The following is a 24,138-nucleotide window of genomic DNA, read 5'->3' on the forward strand; positions in this document are numbered from 1 at the left end:
GTGAATGCTGGGTAATAGTTCATCATTACATTTTATTTTTGCTGTGGCCGACCTGGTTGTTGACTTTCCAGTAATATTTAAAATTCTTCCTGTAATATTTCAGTAAACCTCCGAGAGTTCTCTTTTTCTCTGCAAGACAACAACAAGAATCAAATAAAAGAATAAACCAACAGCGTGTGGCGCTCAAACAGCCGGCCTCTGAAACAGTTTCTCTACGAGCGCCCGTTAGCGCCGCGGGACCAGGGAGTGCCTGAACGCACCTGAACGCACTGAACGCACCTGAACGCACCTGAACGTGCCTGGATGCACCTGAACGCACCTAAATGCACCTGAACGCGCCTGGACACGCCTGAATGTGCCTGGATGCACCTGAACGCACCTGAATCCACCTAAACGCACCTGAACGCGCCTGAACGCACCTGAACGTGTCTGGACGCACCTGAACTCACCTAAACGCACCTGAATGCACCTGAACGTGTCTGGACGCACCTGAACTCACCTAAACGCACCTGAACGCGTCTGGATGCACCTGAACGCACCTGAATCGACCTAAACGCACCTGAACACACCTGAATACAGCTAAACGCAGCTAAACGCAGCCCTTCGAGACTCAATGAGCTGCAGATAAGAAAAGAGATAAGCTCCGCCTCCAACAAACAGCTTCAGTTAATCAGCTCTGGAGCTCAAGAGAAACACAAAAGACTTGCGGATGAAAGAAGGAGGAAAAAAAGAGAGGGAGAGAGAAAGAACACACAAAGAGGAAACAAGAAAAAAAGGTGAGGAGACCTTTGGTGAGATTGTAAATGTCGGTGCAGAAGCATAAAGGAAAGAAAAGAAAAGAAGTGAACAACAGGTAAAGAAAGGAAAGCAGCTGATGAAGTATTGATGGAGGAGAAAGTGGGTCGATAACACAGAAGGAAATAATCTCCAGAGGTTGAGAAGGAGGTGAATAAAACATCATCGTAATCAAATATAAATGAAATATAAATGATGTAAAGAGAGAAAAAACTTTTTTAAAGTGCTTTTTCAGAAGAATTTTTTTTTTTTTTTTAAATAAAAGGTTGAATTAATTAATTAATTTGCATGCAGAGGAGCAACTACCAACTTCCTGTTGGTCCAGAACAGCACATTTAAGTTCCCTCTGGGAAACAGTGACAGTGTGTTTGTGGGCTTTTATTGTGAAAGGTCAGAACGGAAGGAGCGGTTCCTCTGTCAACGTTGAAAAGAGTGACAGAGGAACCGTTGCGTAAATACAGTCTTTTCAAAATAAACTCCCGTCTCCACAGGAAACTCAGTGAAGGTTTAGGCAACAACGCTACTTAAAAGATTGTTATTTGGGTTAGAATAAATGAGAAAAACACACATATTGACGTGCAAATTCGTCGAAAGGTGTTTGGTTGTTGACTGTTTCTAAAGAATAAATATAATAACTTGTTTTACAGCTTAAAAGTCAAACCTGTTGTTGCTCCTGAGTTCCTGTCCGTACAGGAAGTGCTCCTGGCTGATGGTGACGTAATGAGTGGGGAGCTGCTCCGATTGGTTCTTGCTGATGGTGACAACGGGGTAGCCCATTTGTAGAGTCCACCTGTCCATCATCTGCCCAATGTCGATGTCCCGCCCCTCTGAACGCATGGCCTGGAGAAAACCAACCGGACCAAAGTGTGAATAACCAATGAATTAGCTCGTCGTCCATCACCAATAAGCTTGCAATAGGGTAATCAATAACGAGATTAAACATGATACGACTCTCAAGGTAATTGGAGCTCTGATTGGCCGACAGCTCGTTAGAGGAACACAGCTAACGAAGAAGAATCTCATCCAACAGGAAGCTCGTCTCCTAACGAGCATCTCGCCTCTTCTTTAGAGCCTTGACCCCTTGACCCCTTGACCCCCCCCGGAGGAGGCAAACAGTCACAGGTTCGAACCCCCCGGCGGACGGACGAGTGTTACCTGAGACAGTTTGCTCCACAGGTCGTCTCTGGCTGCGTTGCCGTACATGTGACTCAGCAGATAATCCTGCAGAACACAAACGGAGAGAACAGGAAGTGACATCGTTGGGTGGACGGTGGTTTTCACAACAGTGTTTACTGATCTGAATACCTTTAATTAATAAATTAATAAATTAATATAAATATATTTTTTTCTATTTTAATTCATATAAAGCACTAGTGTTAGTATCACTTATTATACACTTTATAGTTTTACTTATATATATATATTTATTTATTTATTGAACTTATTTAATAAAACATTTTAAACTTTATTTATTTACCTTACTCTTATTGCTATTCACTTTTCACTAGTTTCAGTATAATATATTTAGCACTTAATGATTGTTTTTCTATTGTTCTTATATGGTTATATTTGTATTTTGCTGTTATATCTTATTTTATCTTAAATGACACAAAATACATGTTGATTTCCCCTAGAAAAGGGTGACGTTAATTCCATAAACTAAACCAACTCTAGTGTGAAGAAAACACTGCTTCCTGCTTACAGTGTCATGTACACGTGTACGTGCACGTGTACGTGTACGTGCACGTGTACGTTTTCAAAGATCTTAAACGTATTTGTGTGACAGAAACCTGGTTCTAAACGAGTATTAATACGTTAACGGTTCTCCTCGTCTCAAACCTCTCTCTCTCTTTGTGCTTTACTCTGACACACACACACACACGCACACACACACACACATACACACACACACACACACACACACACACACTATTCTCTGTGATCTGCTGCTGGATCAGCAGTGTTTTATATAGAATCTGGTTCTCAGTGTGTTCCAGGTCACTGGCAGTTTCTGCAGTAAAATCAGGACATTGTGTGTGTGTGTATGTACGCGGGGGAATCACACACACACACACACACACACACACACACTCATGCTTCCGTTTAGATCGTAAGCTACATTTAACCCACTTTCACCTTTACATCGTATGACATCATCTTCACTGCCAATTTTTTGTGGATTAAAAAAAGTTCTTTTGTTCTCCGTGAAAAAATAAACTCCGGGTTCATTTCCCGCTGCTCCGCTGACGTTATCGCGAACCATAAATACATAAATGCAGCGCGCTGCGTCGTTAACGCCACCGAACCTCCAGAGTAAGTCTGACTCATCGATATAAAGCTCAGATTTGATTTCATCACTTTGTACAACAGCCAAACTTCCTCTTCCGCCTCCTCGGATCAATGCTCCGAGTTCTGCTTTGAACTTGTCCCCAAGTAGGCGGCGATGGAGCTTTAATAAAAATTTAAAAAAACATAATTCGGAGGAATTTTCATTGAACTGAAATTGAATGTTCTCCCGTTCTGGAACCCGACCGCCTTCAGGAGGCGTTTGAGTTTCATGAGCTTTGGAGGTTTAGTCGAGATTCAGTGGAACGCAGCGATCGTTGTCGTGACCGCATTGTGTTTATTATGAATGTTTTTATTTTTATAATAAGCAAATGACTTAATCAGCATTTTACTGGATACTGCAAAGTCTATGTTTATAATCTGACTTATTTTAGGTTAATAATAAATAAAATGATCCACTATATTCTTACTGCTCCAAGTGTTAGGGGATATCAGTACTCCTGGATAACCCCCCCCCAAAAAAATCTATCCTTTGTGTATCAAAACTGTGCAGCTTGAATTCAGGTCACTCAGTGTTTTGTAAAATTGTTTTACAGCAACAACAGAAAAAAAAGCAAAACTCAAAGCCAAATCCATTCATACCCTACCCATCTGCAGACTCAGTGTGCTCCAAACAGTCAGGGTTTAGCCAAAATATGGCTGGACACACACACACACACACACACACACACACACACACACACACACACACACACACACACACACACACACACACACACACACACACACACACACAAACAGGTGCCAAACCTCCGCTCTCCCTGTTGTCCTGGATTAAAAACCTCTGTGTGCACAGCTGGACTCTGCAGGACGACATGAACTTACGTTGAGTCCTTTCTGGAACAGCGTCTGTCCCATCACGTTGGCCAGCATCCGGATCAACGCCGCCCCCTGGAGGCGGTGCAGAGAAAAACACTTTCAAAACACAGGGAAAACGCTCCCTCAATTGTTAACAGTTCCCTTTGCTCAGACGCTATACTGGACGACAATTACTATTACGCAATTACAATTATTGAAATTTAAATGGGCTTGAGTCTTAAATTGGTCTTTACTTTTGTCTTGATTAGAGCAGAATATTATTATTGGTGCAGATTTGTTCCACAACGTGCCACAGACACTAAATGATAGCATGCATTAGCAGATAATTGCGGAATCTAATCTATAATAGTAATTACTGTCCAATATAGTGGAATTGCAATAATGTGTGGTCAAGAGCAGAAATTTGCATATCAAAGTTCACCAAAGTTGAACTACTTAAAACTACTTACTTGGAAATGCAATAATTGGAAAAGTAATTAAATTACTTCTATTATTAGAATATTATTATTAATTGCAAAAAGGCTTTAAAGTGCTGACTTTGGAGGTAGCCAAGGGTTAGCATATTAGCTGTTTTGCACCATCACATTTTATACTCACGAGGACTGACGAATTTTGTGGTGACTCACTTTTTTGTAGGCGATCCAGTCGAAGACTCGGTCGATGTCCGCCGCCTGTTCCACTTCCTGGGAGATCGGGTGGGAGGAGCTAAGCCCATCCAATAGCATCACCTCATGGAGCACGTCCGTCAGGAAGCGTTGCTTCTCCTGAAAAAAAGGAGACATTGTATTGACACTCACAATCTCTAAAGCCTTGGTCATAACCTTTCACCACGATGTGTCCAACCAATCTTTGATCCTGAACCTTCTAAACCAAAAACCATAGAAACACATTTTAGTAAATTGTAGTGTCCCGATATGGTAGTGACTCACCTACCTTATGGGGACCAGCATCTTGTGGGCGAGTCACCAACATTGTTGGGTCTTACCAACTTTATGGGGACCAGAATCTGGTAGTTGAGTCACCAATATTGTAGGCACTTACCAACCTTAAGGGGACCAGAATTTGGTAGTTGAGTCACCAATATTGTGGGCACTTACCAACCTTAAGGGGACCAGAATTTGGTAGTTGAGTCACCAATATTTTGGGCACTTACCAACATTAAGGGGACCAGAATTTGGTAGTTGAATCACCAACATTGTGGGCACTTACCACCTTACGGGGACCAGAATCTGGTAGTTGGGATTTATCAACCTTATGGGGACCAGAATTTGTTAGTTGGGATTTATCGACCTTATGGGGACTAGAATCTGGTCGTAAGTCTCCAACATAATCTTGGACTCACTTACCAGATGCTGGTCCCCGTATGATACACAAGTCCCCACAATGTTGGTGTGTGATCTCCAAAATGTGATGAACACTCCTCACAGTAATTTATGGACTTTCGGGGTTTGTTTAAAAAAAAAAAAAAAAAAACTGCAGTTAAATAATTAAGCAGTTTTGTCAAAACAAAGTTCCTCAACAAACAGTAATTTAGTGTAACAGTTGGTTCATTAAACTACACTTTAGTTGTGTAATTAATCTGGTAAATGTTTTATATTGTAATATTTATTTATCTTGTTTTCATTTAATGTTTACACTCGTCATACCTTAGTTACCATTAATTCTTTCCTCTCCTTAGTTTCTTCTCTAATTTTTTTTTCATTTATTGCTTCTGTTCTTTTCCTTCCTGTTTCCTCTTCTTTTATCTTGTAATTTAATCTACGTTTCCTCTTCTACTTCCTTTAAATGTGTATCCTTCCTCTACTTCTTTCCTCCATTTATTTTGTCAATCTTCCATCTCTACATTTCCTCCCATTACTCCTTTTCCTGTTTTATCTCCTCCTCCTCCTCTGCTTTCAGGATTTTAATAGACATCTGCAAACATGTGGAGCTGTAACGAGCTCTGTCTAAATTACCCCTGGGATCAGGCTAAATCCGGAGTTGTGTGGCTCAGTCTAATTCATGGATTACATTGTTTACTGTCGAGATTTGGTTTTAATGAACCTCTATCGTGTTAAGCAATGGATTTGTTGGCTTAAGAAGTTTTAATCGTTAATAAAGTGAATGAACAGGAACCTTTTCTAAATGAACAGTATCTGCTGGGATCTGGCTAATTCCTGGTCCAATGTGTCTCAGAGTAATTCATGGATTACAGTTGTTAATAAAGTAGATTTAGTGTTAACATATCTACATTGAGTTTCTTGAGAGATTACTTTTTTTTTTCATGAACATTAGAATCACCAAAGAGATTCAGAGTTTGCGGTGTCCGCTGGGATCAGGCGACTTCCTGGAAGACGACGCTCTCTCTCTGTTTTAACTCGCATGAAATATTCATCTTGTTAAACAATATTGTCTCAATTGGTTTGAACTTAATATAAACAGACAGTGTCCAGAGAGGTCGGTCTAATTCTGTGATTCAGACCCTGAATTTGTGTACAGAAAATTAAACCTCTGTTTCATTATAATTAATGTAATACTTTCATTACAGGGGTTGTGTAGAGGCAATAATGTTTAACCATGAATATGAGATTACAGAAACATTCCACCTCGGATGGTGTATGGTGTTTAGCAGGTAACTTTCATTGAACTGCTGCAATATTTAACTTGTGAGCTTGTTGTAAAACACTGATACAGATTTTTGTTTTCATGCATTGGCTAACATTCGAAGATATTGTTTAAATTCAGAGGCTAAAAATGAAACACGTCTCTCGGTAATGATTTTATATTCCGTGACATGGAAGTCACGCGATGCATTATTCAACAGAGCAGAAAGCAATACGAGGGGAACTGAATGATGGACAGGAAGATATGATTGAGTGTGACTTTATCTGCTGTTAACGAGGAATATCATTTATCTAGAAATGCAGCAGCTGACACACCAGCACGGCAATAGGCTGGAGGCACACATTATTTAAATAAATTGCCGTAAGTAAATTTCACAAAGTTTATTTAATTTCACAGAACAAAATAAAAATATAAAAACTGAATGAAAAATATTTTCTTTCATGAGTTTATTGTAAATGGTGGAATCAGTTCAAACTGCCATTTAGATTTGTGTGCTGTAGTAACAGCAAATAACAACAATTTGTATATAAGAATGCAACAATTCATTTCACCAATGAAGATAGGTGGTTCCTGAGGTAACTGGAGGTAACTGGAAGTAACAGGAAGTAACGGGAGGTAACAGGAGGTAACAGCAGGTAACTGGAGGTAACTGGAGGTAGCTGGAAGTAACTGGAGGTAACATGAAGTAATTGGAGGTAACGGAAGGTAACTGGAGGTAACTGGAGGTAACTGGAGGTAACAGGAGGTAACTGGAAGTAACTGGAGGTAACTGGAGGTAACAGGAGGCAACGAGGTAACATGAGGTAACTGGAAGTAACTGGAGGTAACTGGACGTAACAGGAGGTAACTGGAAGTAACTGGAAGTAACTGGAGGTAACTGGAGGTAACAGGAGGCAACGAGGTAACAGGAGGTAACTGGAAGTAACTGGAGGTAACTGGAGGTAACAGGAGGCAACGAGGTAACAGGAGGTAACTGGAAGTAACTGGAGGTAACTGGAGGTAACTGGAGGTAACTGGAGGTAACTGGAAGTAACTGGAAGTAACTGGAGGTAACTGGAGGTAACTGGAGGTAACTGGAGGTAACTGGACGTAACAGCAGGTAACTGGAGGTAACAGGAGGCAACGAGGTAACAGGAGGTAACTGGAGGTAACTGGACGTAACAGCAGGTAACAGGAGGTAACTGGAGGTAACTGAAGGTAACTGGAGGTAACTGGATGTATCAGCAGGTAACTGGAGGTAACTGGATGTAACAGCAGGTAACTGGAGGTAACTGGAGGTAACTGGAGGTAAATGGACGTAACTGGAGGTAACTGGAGGTAACTGGAAGTAACTGGAGGTAACTGGACGTATCAGCAGGTAACAGGAGGTAACTGGAAGTAACTGGAGGTAACTGGAGGTAACAGGAGGCAACAAGGTAACAGGAGGTAACTGGAAGTAACTGGAGGTAACTGGACGTAACAGGAGGTAACTGGAAGTAACTGGAGGTAACTGGAGGTAACAGGAGGCAACGAGGTAACAGGAGGTAACTGGAAGTAACTGGAGGTAACTGGAGGTAACTGGAAGTAACTGGAGGTAACTGGAGGTAACTGGAAGTAACTGGAGGTAACTGGACGTATCAGCAGGTAACAGGAGGTAACTGGAAGTAACTGGAAGTAACTGGAGGTAACTGGAGGTAACAGGAGGTAACTGGAAGTAACTGGACGTAACAGGAGGTAACTGGAAGTAACTGGAGGTAACTGGATGTAACAGCATGTAACTGGAGGTAATTGGAGGTAACTGGAGGTAACAGGAGGTAACTGGAAGTAACTGGACGTAACAGGAGGTAACTGGAAGTAACTGGAGGTAACTGGATGTAACAGCATGTAACTGGAGGTAATTGGAGGTAACTGGAGGTAACTGGACGTAACAGCAGGCAACAAGGTAACAGGAGGTAACTGGACGTAACAGCAGGTAACAAGGTAACAGGAAGTAACTGGACGTAACAGCAGGTAACTGGAGGTAACAGGAGGCAACGAGGTAACAGGAGGTAACTGGAGGTAACTGAAGGTAACTGGAGGTAACTGGATGTAACAGCAGGTAACTGGAGGTAAATGGACGTAACTGGAGGTAACTGGAGGTAACTGGAGGTAACTGGAGGTAACTGGATGTAACAGCAGGTAACTGGAGGTAAATGGACGTAACTGGAGGTAACTGGAGGTAACTGGAGGTAACTGGAGGTAACTGGACGTAACAGCAGGTAACAGGAGGTTGGATAGGCGCTGTAAGCTGGATTCCAGCTGGCTGGCAGCTAAAGAGCCTCCAGCTGGGAGAAGTTCTGAGACTGAACCAAACTATGTGTCAGATAAACGCTGCTGAAATAAATCCTTTTCTTGGCTGACGGGAGTGAATCTGACTAATCCCTGATCCCTCCTCAAAGGATTGGACTAATTCCTGGATAAAGAAGGACCGCCGCTTTTCATTTCTCAACCCAACAGAGGCACACACCGACAGAGGTGTGAACAGACTGCATCATGGGACTCCGCCGCACATTACGCAATCGGTTAATTAGTTAAATGGCACCATTTGGACCAAACCAAAACGATTTGGTGAGAAAAAACAAAAAAATCAGACTAAATGAGACATCGGCACTAATTAACGGGGACTTAAAGTCACCTGGAGAGCAAGAGAGAGAGGGGTGGGGGGGCGGCGGGGAGTCCATCTGGTCCACGTGGCCATTAGGAACCAGATGGACCCCCATGTGTGGGACGGCTAATGGGAACACTTCCACACAGATGGAGAGCCAGCGCTGCGTTCAGGAGCAGCTGCATAACTTTTGAAACGTCTGCTCGTCTCCGCCCTCTGTCCCCCTTCACTTCCACCCCGTCGCTCTTCCTCCTCCTCTTCCTCTTCTTTCCCTCCAGTGTCATTTCAACTGGTGTCCGGGTGACAGGCGTCCACACCGACGGCTGAGTTATGAAGAGAGCTGTTGACAGTGCTGATGATTCACGCTGTGTCCCCACGAAGAATAACACGACACCTTTATGAACTTAATGCAACATTAAAGTATTTGTTCTTGTAATATTTTTAGTTTTATGAGAAAGGAAACGAGGAAGAGACCTCTTTTAAAAAGTGAGTTATAGGAGCTCCCTTTTAGGTTTATTAATGGTCGTAGATAATTTCCCTTTAATCCTCTTGTCCACCTATTTTATTGTTATTGGTGAATTTAAGTTACAAAAGGTTAAGTTAAGACTGAAGATATTCAAACAACTCCCAAACAAGAAAAACAAACAATACATTCACAATACACTCGCACACACACACTTTTCATGAGATTTGTTGACCATAAGAAAATGAATGAATGTTATAATATTTATGGGACTTTACTTTAAATGACATGAACCACAATAACTCCTCTTAATGATGAAGTGGTGAAGTTTCATGTGATATCTATGAGGTCGTGTTTTAGAGTCTTCAACATGAAATGTAACTTTAATCTCTTTAAAGGACGTTTTCTCTCAATGAGTTTGTTCTCTCTGATCCAGAAATCTCCTTCAGCAGCTCTTACAGCCACCAAACTTTACACATAAATATATTATGAAGCTTTCTACAGAGGGGATTGTTCACATTGCGTTCAGAGCCTCATTTATTATACATTTTAATACTAACACCATGGAGAATAATTATCTTTTTATAGCTGTTGACAGTATTTTCTTATCTAACAAGAAAACTGAAGCTAGATGTATCCCTTGTTCAAATTCATGTTGTGAAAATGTATACAAATTAGATTATATTTAATGAGATAATGGCCATTTGCATATTCAAACATGACATATTAGAAATTGTAAAAGCATTGTTACTATTATTGATGCATTAGCAGATGATGGAAGCCCAATTTTAAAGTCATAGGTCATTATTTTAACCATTGAGATTAATCAATAACATTGTTCATTTTTTTTACCTAATTTGAAAATTAACAAGAAAAATAATTAATGTAAATTAATGAAAATGTAGTGGAGTAAAAACTGCAGTGTTTGGCTGTGCCACGTATTAAGAAGTAAATTAATCATATGCTATTCACTCTCCACTGCGGTTGTGTTTGTGTTGAGGTAAAGTTAAGGTCAGTCCTTCATTACTGCTCTATTGTGTCCACACTAATCACACATTACTTTTGTTCAGTATAACATTTTTTGGTTATTTGGTAATTCAAATAAAACTAATTAAATCTTGGATCGCGGACGGGTAAAATAAAGTCCAATTTTCCTCATTTTGTTCTGCGCGTTATCACTTGTTTTCACCGCATTTGCAACATTTTTAAAACCATGTATTTCACAGTTTAATTCAAAGGGATACGAGCGGCATGAAAAGACGTGTTCACCTCTCTTCGGGTGATCGGCTGGATAAAGAGGTCTTTTATTGGGCTTCATAAGGGAGGCGGGCTGTTGTGTGGAAGTGGGGTAATGAACTCTACTGAGGAACAAGTACATTGGGGGGAACCCGAGAGCTTTTTGATGGGTTCTTTCGTACTTGCTTGGTACATTTTCAAAGGAGGTCTGGTGTGTTTGGGTTCTGCTCGTCCTGCTGTATTTATGTCATGTGAGGTCTAGTTGCAGCCTCGGCTGCTCAAAACCAATTATTTTTTAACACGCTCTCTGTGACCATCAGATACAATAAACAGACCCATCAGGCCCGGTAAAGACTTCCTTTCACCTTCGATTCCCCCCCTGCGGCTGCATGTCGAGCTGATTGTACAATTTGACAGTTTGAATTTTGGGGCGAACCAAAAAGGCGTGAAAGCGACCGTGCTGAAAACAGCCGAACGGAAAACAAGCTGCTGATTTACAAGGTTCTGCAAAAGGCTCTTTTTTACATTCCCGATGCAGCTCAGGGTGTCGGAAACATGTCTGTGTAATCTCAAGAGGCAAAGGACACAGAAGCAGAGAGTCTACACATTCCAACAATGTATGAACCATAAGTCTGGAAAATATGGAGTTAACGATGTGAAACAATCATGGTTATGGTTGTAATATGTGATTAAATGTTCATGGTTATGGTTGTAATATGTGATTAAATGTTCATGGTTATGGTTGTAATATGTGATTAAATGTTCATGGTTATGGTTGTAATATGTGATTAAATGTTCATGGTTATGGTTGTAATATGTGATTAAACGTTCATGGTTAAGGTTGTAATATGTGATTAAACGTTCATGGTTAATATGTGATTAAACGTTCATGGTTAATATGTGATTAAACTTTCATGGTTATGGTTGTAATATGTGATTAAATGTTCATGGTTATGGTTGTAATATGTGATTAAATGTTCATGGTTAATATGTGATTAAACGTTCATGGTTAATATGTGATTAAACGTTCATGGTTAATATGTGATTAAACGTTCATGGTTAATATGTGATTAAACGTTCATGGTTAATATGTGATTAAACGTTCATGGTTATGGTTGTAATATGTGATTTAACGTTCATGGTTATGGTTGTAATATGTGATTAAATGTTCATGGTTATGGTTGTAATATGTGATTAAACGTTCATGGTTATGGTTGTAATATGTGATTTAACGTTCATGGTTATGGTTGTAATATGTGATTAAATGTTCATGGTTATGGTTGTAATATGTGATTAAACGTTCATGGTTATGGTTGTAATATGTGATTAAATGTTCATGGTTATGGTTGTAATATGTGATTAAACGTTCATGGTTAAGGTTGTAATATGTGATTAAACGTTCATGGTTATGGTTGTAATATGTGATTAAATGTTCATGGTTATGGTTGTAATATGTGATTAAATGTTCATGGTTATGGTTGTAATATGTGATTAAATGTTCATGGTTATGGTTGTAATATGTGATTAAACGTTCATGGTTATGGTTGTAATACGTGATTAAATGTTCATGGTTATGGTTGTAATATGTGATTAAATGTTCATGGTTATGGTTGTAATATGTGATTAAATGTTCATGGTTATGGTTGTAATATGTGATTAAACGTTCATGGTTATGGTTGTAATATGTGATTAAATGTTCATGGTTATGGTTGTAATATGTGATTAAATGTTCATGGTTATGGTTGTAATATGTGATTTAACGTTCATGGTTAAGGTTGTAAACGTGGTAAAGGTTTTGTGATATGTTAAACATAACAGTGGGCGGAGCTTTAAGTGATGATGCAACACTTTACCCGATCGGCTGAGTATATTAAATACATATCTCCTTCCTCGTCACGTCTTTGTTGGAGTTTCATTTCCCGTGCTGGGTTTCGTTCCTCTGATGGAAACAGCTTTTTCTTTTCTTTTCTTTTATTTAATAAAAAAACCCGTATTATAAATAAATTGCTTTACCACGACCGCTTTATCATCGCGGCGCCGGTTATTGGAGAAACACTTTGTTTCTATTAAAGCGTCCGGCCGTGCAGAACCACGGTAACCGGGGGTTTCAAGACGCCGCGGCGCCGCTGGGAAGCAGACTGGGGGGGTGCGTGCCGGAGATAAGGAGCTTCTGCCCTGGAAGTAAACTGGAAGTAAAGCTCAGAAACAAAAGCAGGAGGAAGTGAGCTGTGATGCAACGTGCTTCTCCAGGAAGCTGTCGTTGCATGTGTCTGTCGGGGGGGAACTGGCTCTCTTTGAGCACTTTTGAGTTGTGACTTTTTGAACAATCGGACGCACAAAAATCAGATTTCATCCGCCGCAGATTTGAATATTATCTCCAGGAAAAGACTTTGAGAGAGGAGGAGGAGTGATGTATTGATCTGAGCCGGTGGAGGGAGGAGCACGACTTCGTCCCACTCAAAAGACACTTTTAACTTTTCTTCTTGTGGTCACGCGCCGCACGTCCATAAAGGTTTTCATACGTTATGTAAAGTTTGACACAACAAAGAGAAACACTGATATTTGATCCTCAGAGGAAGCAGAATTACTCAAAACCACAGAGCATCATTTCATCTGGAAAATGCAACAAACAAAAAAAAAAAACGTTTTTTTAACTGGGCATTAATAAAGATTTTAATGCAGCTGCATCTTCAATGTTCCTCAACATGGAAACACTGGAGTCTGTTTATGTTTATGTCATCAGCTGGACGCAGGGTCTATCATCAGCTGTTCACCAAAACATGGGCCCATAGTCGGGGAGCTTGTTCCACAATTGGGAGAAAATATGAAAAATGTCCTGTCTAGCTTTATTTGGCTGTTGTTGGCACATAAAAAGACAATTTAAAGCGACGTGATTGGACGTTTTCCCAATATGCACCTTTTAGAATTCTCTTAATAACATATACGTTTACGGATGTAAAAGACTAAAAGAGAAATTGATCTAAAAAACAGTATTGTGTGATATCTCTTCTTCCTCTGAACCATTGATGTCCATTAAAAACATAAATGAGCCTCACTGGTTTTTCATCCCCATGAACAAACACACACTGGTTTATTCTCTCATACGGCAGCAGATGTGGATTAATCTGCCGCTGAATATCGTCCCACAAAAAAAAAAAAGCCCTATTTTCTCCTGTTTTGTTGGAAAACAGCAGCTGTTTATGGAAATGACTGAGACTAAATTATATATTTTTGTTTGGAAACTTCTTCACTAGGAGCCATTGCGCTCGGGGCACAGACAGGAAGTAGGGACGAGAGACGGATTAACACATTGTTGGTTTGTGTCCAAAGAAATGAAGAATAACGCATTCGTTTAAAAGGGTCAGAAAAATACATTTTCCACTTCTAACAATGCAGATGTTTTCAATGTATTCTCCACCACCACCAGAACAATGGTGCCGAACGGGCTTTTGTTTTAAATCTACGAGTCCACAAAAAAAGCGCCTCCGGTTACTCCGTTAATCCTTCCGGATAAACTTTTAGTTTGCCAAAAAAACAAAACATCACCAATAAAAACAATCCTCAGAGAGAGGATCCTTTAATATTTATAGTTTATTTTTAATTTTTTTTATCTCTCAGAAAATATTTGTTCTTTTCTTTGCTGTCTGGAGACGTTTAAACGAGTTTAATCCAAAATCCGATAAAATTAAAAAAAAAAGATATATATCCGACTCTCCTGAAACCACCGGAGAGCAAATTAAATGAAATTTCACCAGCAAACCGAATAAAAGACGAAATGTACAATAAAGAACATAGTTATGAACGTATGAATAACCATTGGAACCGGTTGTACTCACCATGTTCCACTTGGGGAAGAGGAAGTCGGTGCCGACGTACTCGAAGAAATGAGCAAAACCTTCCTTCAGCCAGACGTCCTCCCACCAGACCGGAGTCACCAGGTCACCAAACCACTGCAAGACATTCCATGAAATCAATGTTTTCATATTCTGGAGGTTTGTTTATACTCGACATATCTCAGAGGAAGACGAACTGAAACCACTCTTGTACTCAATGGTGAATTATATTTGCATTTCTGAATTCTTTGGCAACTTCACCGATTGGTGTTGGTTTGTAATATTATATAACTCGTCCCGAGGGAACCATGAATGTCATGAATCACATTTCAACACAATCAATCAATCAAACGGTGGTAAAAATATTTCACACAAAAATGAACAATGTCAGCTTTATGGTTGCGCCAGAGGAAAAGTCACAGGAAGTCGGAAGGATTCATCCTCTGGGGAACATGAACGTCAATGGACCTCATTTAAAGAAAATCCATTCAATAGTTTTTTAAAAAATATTTCACAAAAACCAACAATGTCGGGATCATCCTCTGGGCCTCCTCAGGGCGCCACCGGGCCTCGTGAGGGCGCCACCGGGCCTCCTCAGGCCGCCACCGGGCCTCGTGAGGGCGCCACCGGGCCTCCTCAGAGCGCCACCGGGCCTCCTCAGGTCGCCACCGGGCCTCCTCAGGGTGCCACCGGGCCTCCTCAGGGCGCCACCGTCCTCCTCAAGGTGCCACCGGGCCTCCTCAGGGGGCCCCGGGCCTCCTCAGGGTGCCACCGGGCCTCCTCAGGGTGCCACCGGGCCTCCTCAGGTCGCCACCGGGCCTCCTCAGGGTGCCACCGGGCCTCCTCAGGGCGCCACCGTCCTCCTCAAGGTGCCACCGGGCCTCTTCAGGGGGCCCCGGGCCTCCTCAGGGGGCACCGGGCCTCCTCAGGGGGCACCGGGCCTCCTCAGGTCGCCACCGGGCCTCCTCAGGTCGCCACCGGGCCTCCTCAGGGGGCACCGGGCCTCCTCATGGCGCCACCGGGCCTCCTCAGGGGGCACCGGGCCTCCTCAGGGGGCCCCGGGCCTCCTCAGGGGGCACCGGGCCTCCTCAGGGCGCCACCGGGCCTCCTCAGGTCGCCACCGGGCCTCCTCAGGGGGCACCGGGCCTCCTCATGGCGCCACCGGGCCTCCTCAGGGGGCACCGGGCCTCCTCAGGGGGCCCCGGGCCTCCTCAGGGGGCACCGGGCCTCCTCAGGGCGCCACCGGGCCTCCTCAGGGCGCCACTGAGCCGCGTGAGGGCGCCATCGGGCCTCGTGAGAGCGGCGCAACGGCAACGTTTAATAATGGAGGCGGAGCCCGTGGAAACATTCACTGAACTCTGCTGACAGTGAAGCGTACGGACACGAGAGTGACGCCTTTTTGGTCCGAGGCTGTTTCCTGGCAACGCGGAGAAGATGAAAAAGAACGGCATAACATTTTGGGAACAGACGCCATCTTTGTTTCCTCTCAGAGCGCCGGCTGCTTTACTTTAAACTGTCATCGAAGCAGGAAAGAGACGCAGTTGTATACCTCGGCACAGTGTGTGTGTGTGTGTGTGTGTATGTGTGTGTGTGTGTGTGTGTGTGAGTGTGTGTGTGTGTGTTGCTCTGCGTACTTGGCAGTGTTCAGTGTTCCTGCACTAAATTGTCCTTCAACTGATCAAAGTCTGGATGTAAAGTAGCGAACAAGCAAGGCAGTGTGTGTGTGTGTGCGTGTGTGTGTGTGTGTGTGTGTGTGTGTGTCTGTGTGTGTGTGTGTCATTAGTGTGTCCACAAGCAGCACCAAACCAGCACTCTCCTCTCATCAGCAGCAGCACTGGTGCACAATTAGTTACTAGAACTAACTGAACTGAACTGGGACAAACCAAGGGGCTCCCACAGCATCAGAAATATATATATATATATATATATATATATATATATATATATATATATATGACTGTATGGACAATATCTGGCCACCTTTCAGGCTGTAGCCGGAGCGGAGGAAGGAGTCCACACATGCGCACTACCTTCCTCCGCTCTCTGGCAAGGCCACTGCGTCCGGGCAGGGATTCAAACCGATGACCCTGCGGGAGCTGGCAGGCTGTGTGGCTCAACAGGCGGCTCCATCAACTCCCCCTGAGGCAGAGCTCCAGTCCCACTGAAGACACACTGCATTATATATATACAAATTAAACATATATATATATATATATAAATATATATTTATATATATATATCAATATTATATATAAGTCCATTCAATGCTGCACATTATTTTCATATAATGAACTTCACGTCTGATGAAAAGACAAATGTCCAACAACCAGTAGTGGAAAGTAACTAAGTACATTTACTCAAGTACTCTACTTAAGTACAACTTCGAAGTACTAAGGTATTTTTCATATTTTGATCATAATAAATGATGATATCCAAGTAAAAGTCCTCCATTTAAAATGTTATTAAAAGGACAAAATAATTATAGTTCAAAGGTACTTGAAGTACTAAAAGTAATGGCCCATTTCACAAGAATTCATTTTTATATGAATGGATTATAATCATAGATGCATTAAAGGAACACTTTCCACATTAATATCGATATAATACAGTAATATCATATTCATCATTCTGTATTATGAGCACCTTTAAATACATTCAAAAGAATACTTTTGTATTTGTACAACCCTCTCTGAACTCAAAGTCATAAACCCTTAAAACCAGGCGGGCGTGTGAAGCATGCTGGGAAAACACAGGATCAAATTGAGTATTAGGGAGGTTTTTTTTAATTATTCAATTCTGATCAAAGTGCAGTAAAATCACTTTTCTTCATCCAACACTTTGTTTCCGTTATCGGTCGCCTCCGGTGGCTCCGGGGGGGGAAGTTAGACTCTGTGGTATCGGTTGCTATGGTTCCGCTGTTGCCGTGGTTACGCGCGTTCACGGTGGGGAGGGGGGGGGGGGGCGGGGTTTGGAAAAAAACGACAACAACAAAAAAAACAACGTAACAACCTAAAAACAACCTAAAAAAGTGCTGAGGCGGCGGATCGGGGAGACGACGAGTCCGTGAGATTTAGGAAAAGACGAGAAAATACCAGAGACGTGAACGCTGAACAGAAACACAGATTACTCCTCCGGCTCTGTTCCATGAACACATCCTTCTTCTTCTTCTTCTTCTTCTTCTTCTTCTTCTTCTTCTTCTTCTTCTTCTTCTTCTTCTTCTTCTTCTTCTTCTTCTTCTTCTTCTTCTTCTTCTTCTTCTTTTTCTTCTTCTTCTTCTTCTTCTTCTTCTTCTTCTTCTTCTTCTTCTTCTTCTTCTTCTTCTTCTTCTTCTTCTTGTGTGTTTTGGACATTTGAGTCTTTCTGCAGATAGATAAACAATAAATGTGGAAAAGAGAAGCATCGATCCGGCTCTCGGTGGTTCCGGCTCTAAGGGGTCAAACTTGTCCCCCACAAACTTTCTGCAGCTTCGTTTGTTTCTGTGCGTCTTTCGTCTCACGGATCGGGTTCCACGGTGGTTCTGGTGCAGGGTTTTAGACCAGTTGGGTTCCACGGCTCGCGTGGTCCTGGTTCCGTTGCACTTGAACTGCAGCCGCAGATTTGAGCCCTTTTTCTGCATCAAATGGCAGCGACGTTCATTAAGAGACAAAACTAAAAAAGGGAAGGAAAGCTGAATGAGGAGGACGCCAACAGGAAGTCAGTGGGCTGTCATCTCCTGCAGGAGGAAGCAGACAGGCAGCAGCAACATCTAAAAGGCTATTTCCAGCCTTCACTTTTTTTTATATTTCCCTTTTCCTGCATTATCTCTGATTGATACTTAGAGCCAGGCGTCGGGAGTGAAGCTACACAGGAAGTCACCGTATTTATTGATGTGCACCCCGTCAACAACATCCACCAGTTGGAGGTGGAGCAGTCTGCCAGTTCGGGTGATGACACCGGCAGATGTGAACGTTCCTCTGTGGTGAAACGCCATGTTTTCTATTTCATTTAAATAAGCTTGAAATGAAGAAAAGAACATTTAAATCCAGTTGGAGGCAGAACAAGAGCCGTGTTGCTGAGTTCTAAGCCAGTTCAGTCAAGGACAACAGGCTGGTTCCAGAGTTTGGGATCAGGGTTAGGGTAACCTGGTGCAGGGTTTTAGACCAGTTGGGTTTATACTAAGAAACCTGGTGCAGGGTTTTAGACCAGTTGGGTTTATACTAAGAAACCTGGTGCAGGGTTTTAGACCAGTTGGGTTTATACTAAGAAACCTGGTGCAGGGTTTTAGACCAGTTGGGTTGATACTAAGAAACCTGGTGCAGGGTTTTAGACCAGTTGGGTTGATACTAAGAAACCTGGTGCAGGGTTTTAGACCAGTTGGGTTTATACTAAGAAACCTGGTGCAGGGTTTTAGACCAGTTGGGTTTATACTAAGAAACCTGGTGCAGGGTTTTAGACCAGTTGGGTTTATACTAAGAAACCTGGTGCAGGGTTTTAGACCAGTTGGGTTGATACTAAGAAACCTGGTGCAGGGTTTTAGACCAGTTGGGTTGATACTAAGAAACCTGGTGCAGGGTTTTAGACCAGTTGGGTTTATACTAAGAAACCTGGTGCAGGGTTTTAGACCAGTTGGGTTTATACTAAGAAACCTGGTGCAGGGTTTTAGACCAGTTGGGTTGATACTAAGAAACCTGGTGCAGGGTTTTAGACCAGTTGGGTTGATACTAAGAAACCTGGTGCAGGGTTTTAGACCAGTTGGGTTGATACTAAGAAACCTGGTGCAGGGTTTTAGACCAGTTGGGTTGATACTAAGAAACCTGGTGCAGGGTTTTAGACCAGTTGGGTTGATACTAAGAAACCTGGTGCAGGGTTTTAGACCAGTTGGGTTGATACTAAGAAACCTGGTGCAGGGTTTTAGACCAGTTGGGTTGATACTAAGAAACCTGGTGCAGGGTTTTAGACCAGTTGGGTTGATACTAAGAAACCTGGTGCAGGGTTTTAGACCAGTTGGGTTGATACTAAGAAACCTGGTGCAGGGTTTTAGACCAGTTGGGTTTATACTAAGAAACCTGGTGCAGGGTTTTAGACCAGTTGGGTTGATACTAAGAAACCTGGTGCAGGGTTTTAGACCAGTTGGGTTGATACTAAGAAACCTGGTGCAGGGTTTTAGACCAGTTGGGTTGATACTAAGAAACCTGGTGCAGGGTTTTAGACCAGTTGGGTTGATACTAAGAAACCTGGTGCAGGGTTTTAGACCAGTTGGGTTGATACTAAGAAACCTGGTGCAGGGTTTTAGACCAGTTGGGTTTATACTAAGAAACCTGGTGCAGGGGTTTAGACCAGTTGGGTTGATACTAAGAAACCTGGTGCAGGGTTTTAGACCAGTTGGGTTGATACTAAGAAACCTGGTGCAGGGGTTTAGACCAGTTGGGTTGATACTAAGAAACCTGGTGCAGGGTTTTAGACCAGTTGGGTTTATACTAAGAAACCTGGTGCAGGGTTTTAGACCAGTTGGGTTTATACTAAGAAACCTGGTGCAGGGTTTTAGACCAGTTGGGTTGATACTAAGAAACCTGGTGCAGGGTTTTAGACCAGTTGGGTTGATACTAAGAAACCTGGTGCAGGGTTTTAGACCAGTTGGGTTGATACTAAGAAACCTGGTGCAGGGTTTTAGACCAGTTGGGTTGATACTAAGAAACCTGGTGCAGGGTTTTAGACCAGTTGGGTTGATACTAAGAAACCTGGTGCAGGGTTTTAGACCAGTTGGGTTTATACTAAGAAACCTGGTGCAGGGTTTTAGACCAGTTGGGTTGATACTAAGAAACCTGGTGCAGGGTTTTAGACCAGTTGGGTTGATACTAAGAAACCTGGTGCAGGGTTTTAGACCAGTTGGGTTTATACTAAGAAACCTGGTGCAGGGTTTTAGACCAGTTGGGTTTATACTAAGAAACCTGGTGCAGGGTTTTAGACCAGTTGGGTTGATACTAAGAAACCTGGTGCAGGGTTTTAGACCAGTTGGGTTGATACTAAGAAACCTGGTGCAGGGTTTTAGACCAGTTGGGTTGATACTAAGAAACCTGGTGCAGGGTTTTAGACCAGTTGGGTTGATACTAAGAAACCTGGTGCAGGGTTTTAGACCAGTTGGGTTGATACTAAGAAACCTGGTGCAGGGTTTTAGACCAGTTGGGTTGATACTAAGAAACCTGGTGCAGGGTTTTAGACCAGTTGGGTTGATACTAAGAAACCTGGTGCAGGGTTTTAGACCAGTTGGGTTGATACTAAGAAACCTGGTGCAGGGTTTTAGACCAGTTGGGTTGATACTAAGAAACCTGGTGCAGGGTTTTAGACCAGTTGGGTTTATACTAAGAAACCTGGTGCAGGGTTTTAGACCAGTTGGGTTGATACTAAGAAACCTGGTGCAGGGTTTTAGACCAGTTGGGTTGATACTAAGAAACCTGGTGCAGGGTTTTAGACCAGTTGGGTTGATACTAAGAAACCTGGTGCAGGGTTTTAGACCAGTTGGGTTGATACTAAGAAACCTGGTGCAGGGTTTTAGACCAGTTGGGTTGATACTAAGAAACCTGGTGCAGGGTTTTAGACCAGTTGGGTTGATACTAAGAAACCTGGTGCAGGGTTTTAGACCAGTTGGGTTCGGACTAAGAGGCCTGGCTGTATGATTATTGTTGAATACAGTGATATGATTGACACATTTTGACCCAATATGTTGTCATTTTAAATGCTAACGCACAGGGATCAAAGAGTCTCGCGTGCATCAGAGAGTTCCTGTCCAGACTCGGGGTCCTGGTCTACGTTGATGCTGTTGATCCTGTTCTTTTGGCACACATCCGATGTCTAGACGGGTTTGTTTATTTTGTATTCATTCAACATTTGTAGTTGTTTTTGTTTTTCATATTCCACATGTTTGTGTTTGTCTGTGGTGTTGTATTCCCCACGTTACAACTCGTAATTATCTACGTTATGTATGTTATAGTATAAGTGAAGCCTCGCTGTGTTGCTGCTTCATTATAACTGTTCAGTACACGGTGTGTGTGTGTGTGTGTGTGTGTGTGTGTGTGTGTTGTGCTGCCTCCTGCTCATGTCCGAGGCTAATTAACAGAGCATAAACAAACATCTAACACCCTGAGAGTGTGTGTGTGTGTGTGTGTGTGTGAGAGGCTTATTAGAGAGGCTGAACACACACTCCTGCAGCCACTACACACACACATATACACACACACACACACACACACACAACCACACGCACACACAGGGCTAATCATACTGTATTCCTCTCACACATTAGTATTGATTAAACCCTCCTGCCCTTCAGTACTGAAGCAGTTTGTTCATCTTAAGGGAAAAAAAATCTAAAGACAACATTTTCCTCGGAGGATCTTCTTCCGATTTAAGAACAAAAATCAGTTTCACACATGCAACTTTTAATTTAGTTTTTTTAGTAATATAGACATAGATCTAGGTTATTTTAATTTGGTGTGGATATCACATCACATGAGTCTGGTGATTGAAGGTTTTACATTTCACTGAAAGCATCAATTCGGTTTAATGAAAATTATCACATCTGTTTTATTTTTTTGTTTTAATAAAGCTAATTCATGCCGATGGAGAAGGAAAGCTGAGCATTCGGAGTGAGACAAATATTACACAATATAACAAAGAGAGAGAGAGAGAGAGAAGAGTGAGACAGGGAGAGAGAGGGAGAACAATGAGGTGATTTATGGCTCCTTGTATTCTTATGAACTCTATGCAAACGGGGTCTGCAGTAATAAATTATCCACTTTGAACCCAAACACTGCCGAGAACAACACACACACACACACACACACGCAACCGTGTGTGTGTTTCTGCTTTTGTCCTTGTGAGGACAAAGGGAATAACTTTAATTGAATGAAGAATTGTTAAGCATTTTTTTTTACCACTGAAACCCTTTTCCGCATAAATTAGCACGCGCATGCATTTCTTTTTTAAATGTGGGAAACCTGCTTAAAAATAGGCGATAGACTCCTTTCACATTGATAGAAGTCGAGTACCCTGACCACCAGGGGGCGACTCCTCTGGTTGTATAGAAGTATATGCTTCATGTGTTGAAGCGAAAGCTGCATTCTCTCTACTGACCACCAGGGGGCGACTCCTCTGGTTGTATAGAAGTCTATGCTTCATGTGTTAAAGCTGCATTCTCTCTCCTGACCACCAGGGGGCGACTCCTCTGGTTGTATAGAAGTCTATGCTTCATGTGTTAAAGCTGCATTCTCTCTAATGACCACCAGGGGGCGACTCCTCTGGTTGTATAGAAGTCTATGCTTCATGTGTTAAAGCTGCATTCTCTCTACTGACCACCAGGGGGCGACTCCTCTGGTTGTATAGAAGTCTATGCTTCATGTGTTAAAGCTGCATTATCTCTCCTGACCACCAGGGGGCGACTCCTCTGGTTGTATAGAAGTCTATGCTTCATGTGTTAAAGCTGCATTCTCTCTCCTGACCACCAGGGGGCGACTCCTCTGGTTGTATAGAAGTCTATGCTTCATGTGTTAAAGCTGCATTCTCTCTACTGACCACCAGGGGGCGACTCCTCTGGTTGTATAGAAGTCTATGCTTCATGTGTTAAAGCTGCATTCTCTCTCCTGACCACCAGGGGGCGACTCCTCTGGTTGTATAGAAGTCTATGCTTCATGTGTTAAAGCTGCATTCTCTCTCCTGACCACCAGGGGGCGACTCCTCTGGTTGTATAGAAGTCTATGCTTCATGTGTTAAAGCTGCATTCTCTCTACTGACCACCAGGGGGCGACTCCTCTTGATTTATTCCTTCAGTAAACATTGTAAACATGAGTTTATGGTTTCAATCTCTAGTTTCAAGTCTAAGGGTGTTTGAGTGCTGCTGAAGAGCAGAGGATTGTGGGTATTGCGGTCTGTACACTACTCACCCGTCAGCAGGTGTGACTCTGTGATGTAAAGTTAGGGACTTGTTCTGACAACCAAATCTCTTTTTTGTTATTTTCATAGCAAAGCAGTTTATGTCCTTAAACGTCTCGGCGTCACGAACAGAATTCTAATCCGTCTGAAGTCGGGTTTCATTGGTCGCCGCAGCAGGTTGTTTTTTAAAGATGAGCTCAGACAGAATACGTGAAGCACGAAGGCTGCTGCATGTTTTAGTTGCAGAGGAGGGAACAGGAAGGTCACACTTCCAGGTAATTAATGTGCAAATATGGGGAAATCATTCATAGCTGTTGGACATTTTATCACAAATTCCAGAGCTCCTCCGACACAAATCAGAGTCTTGATTCTTCATATTTCGGATCAAATAGGTCCTCAGTCATCAAGGTCGAAGAATACGTCGTCACGAACGTCTTGAACTCATCTCCTGGATGAAAGGTCTGCAGTAATTCAACACAGATCCAGTGGCTGAATCCCTCTGATGGTCTTTAAAC

At 42.4% G+C, this 24,138-nt stretch overlaps 1 protein-coding gene across 1 annotated transcript in view; it reads right to left on the minus strand.

Moving 5' to 3' along the window:
- The window catches only part of LOC117726202 (thyrotropin-releasing hormone-degrading ectoenzyme-like), a 123,774-nt gene that overhangs the window by 25,944 nt on the left and 73,692 nt on the right, over positions 1-24,138 (minus strand). Inside the window, exons 6-10 of the mRNA XM_034526336.1 lie at positions 14,723-14,836; positions 4,587-4,724; positions 3,967-4,032; positions 1,951-2,016; positions 1,457-1,635 (exon numbers count right to left, since the gene is read on the minus strand). Of these exons, the coding sequence (XP_034382227.1) occupies positions 1,457-1,635; positions 1,951-2,016; positions 3,967-4,032; positions 4,587-4,724; positions 14,723-14,836 (563 nt within the window). The remainder of the gene's footprint in view (positions 1-1,456; positions 1,636-1,950; positions 2,017-3,966; positions 4,033-4,586; positions 4,725-14,722; positions 14,837-24,138) is intronic.

The sequence above is a fragment of the Cyclopterus lumpus genome, chromosome 23 (genome assembly GCF_009769545.1).
Source record: "Cyclopterus lumpus isolate fCycLum1 chromosome 23, fCycLum1.pri, whole genome shotgun sequence".
Classification (NCBI taxonomy): Eukaryota; Metazoa; Chordata; class Actinopteri; order Perciformes; family Cyclopteridae; genus Cyclopterus; species Cyclopterus lumpus.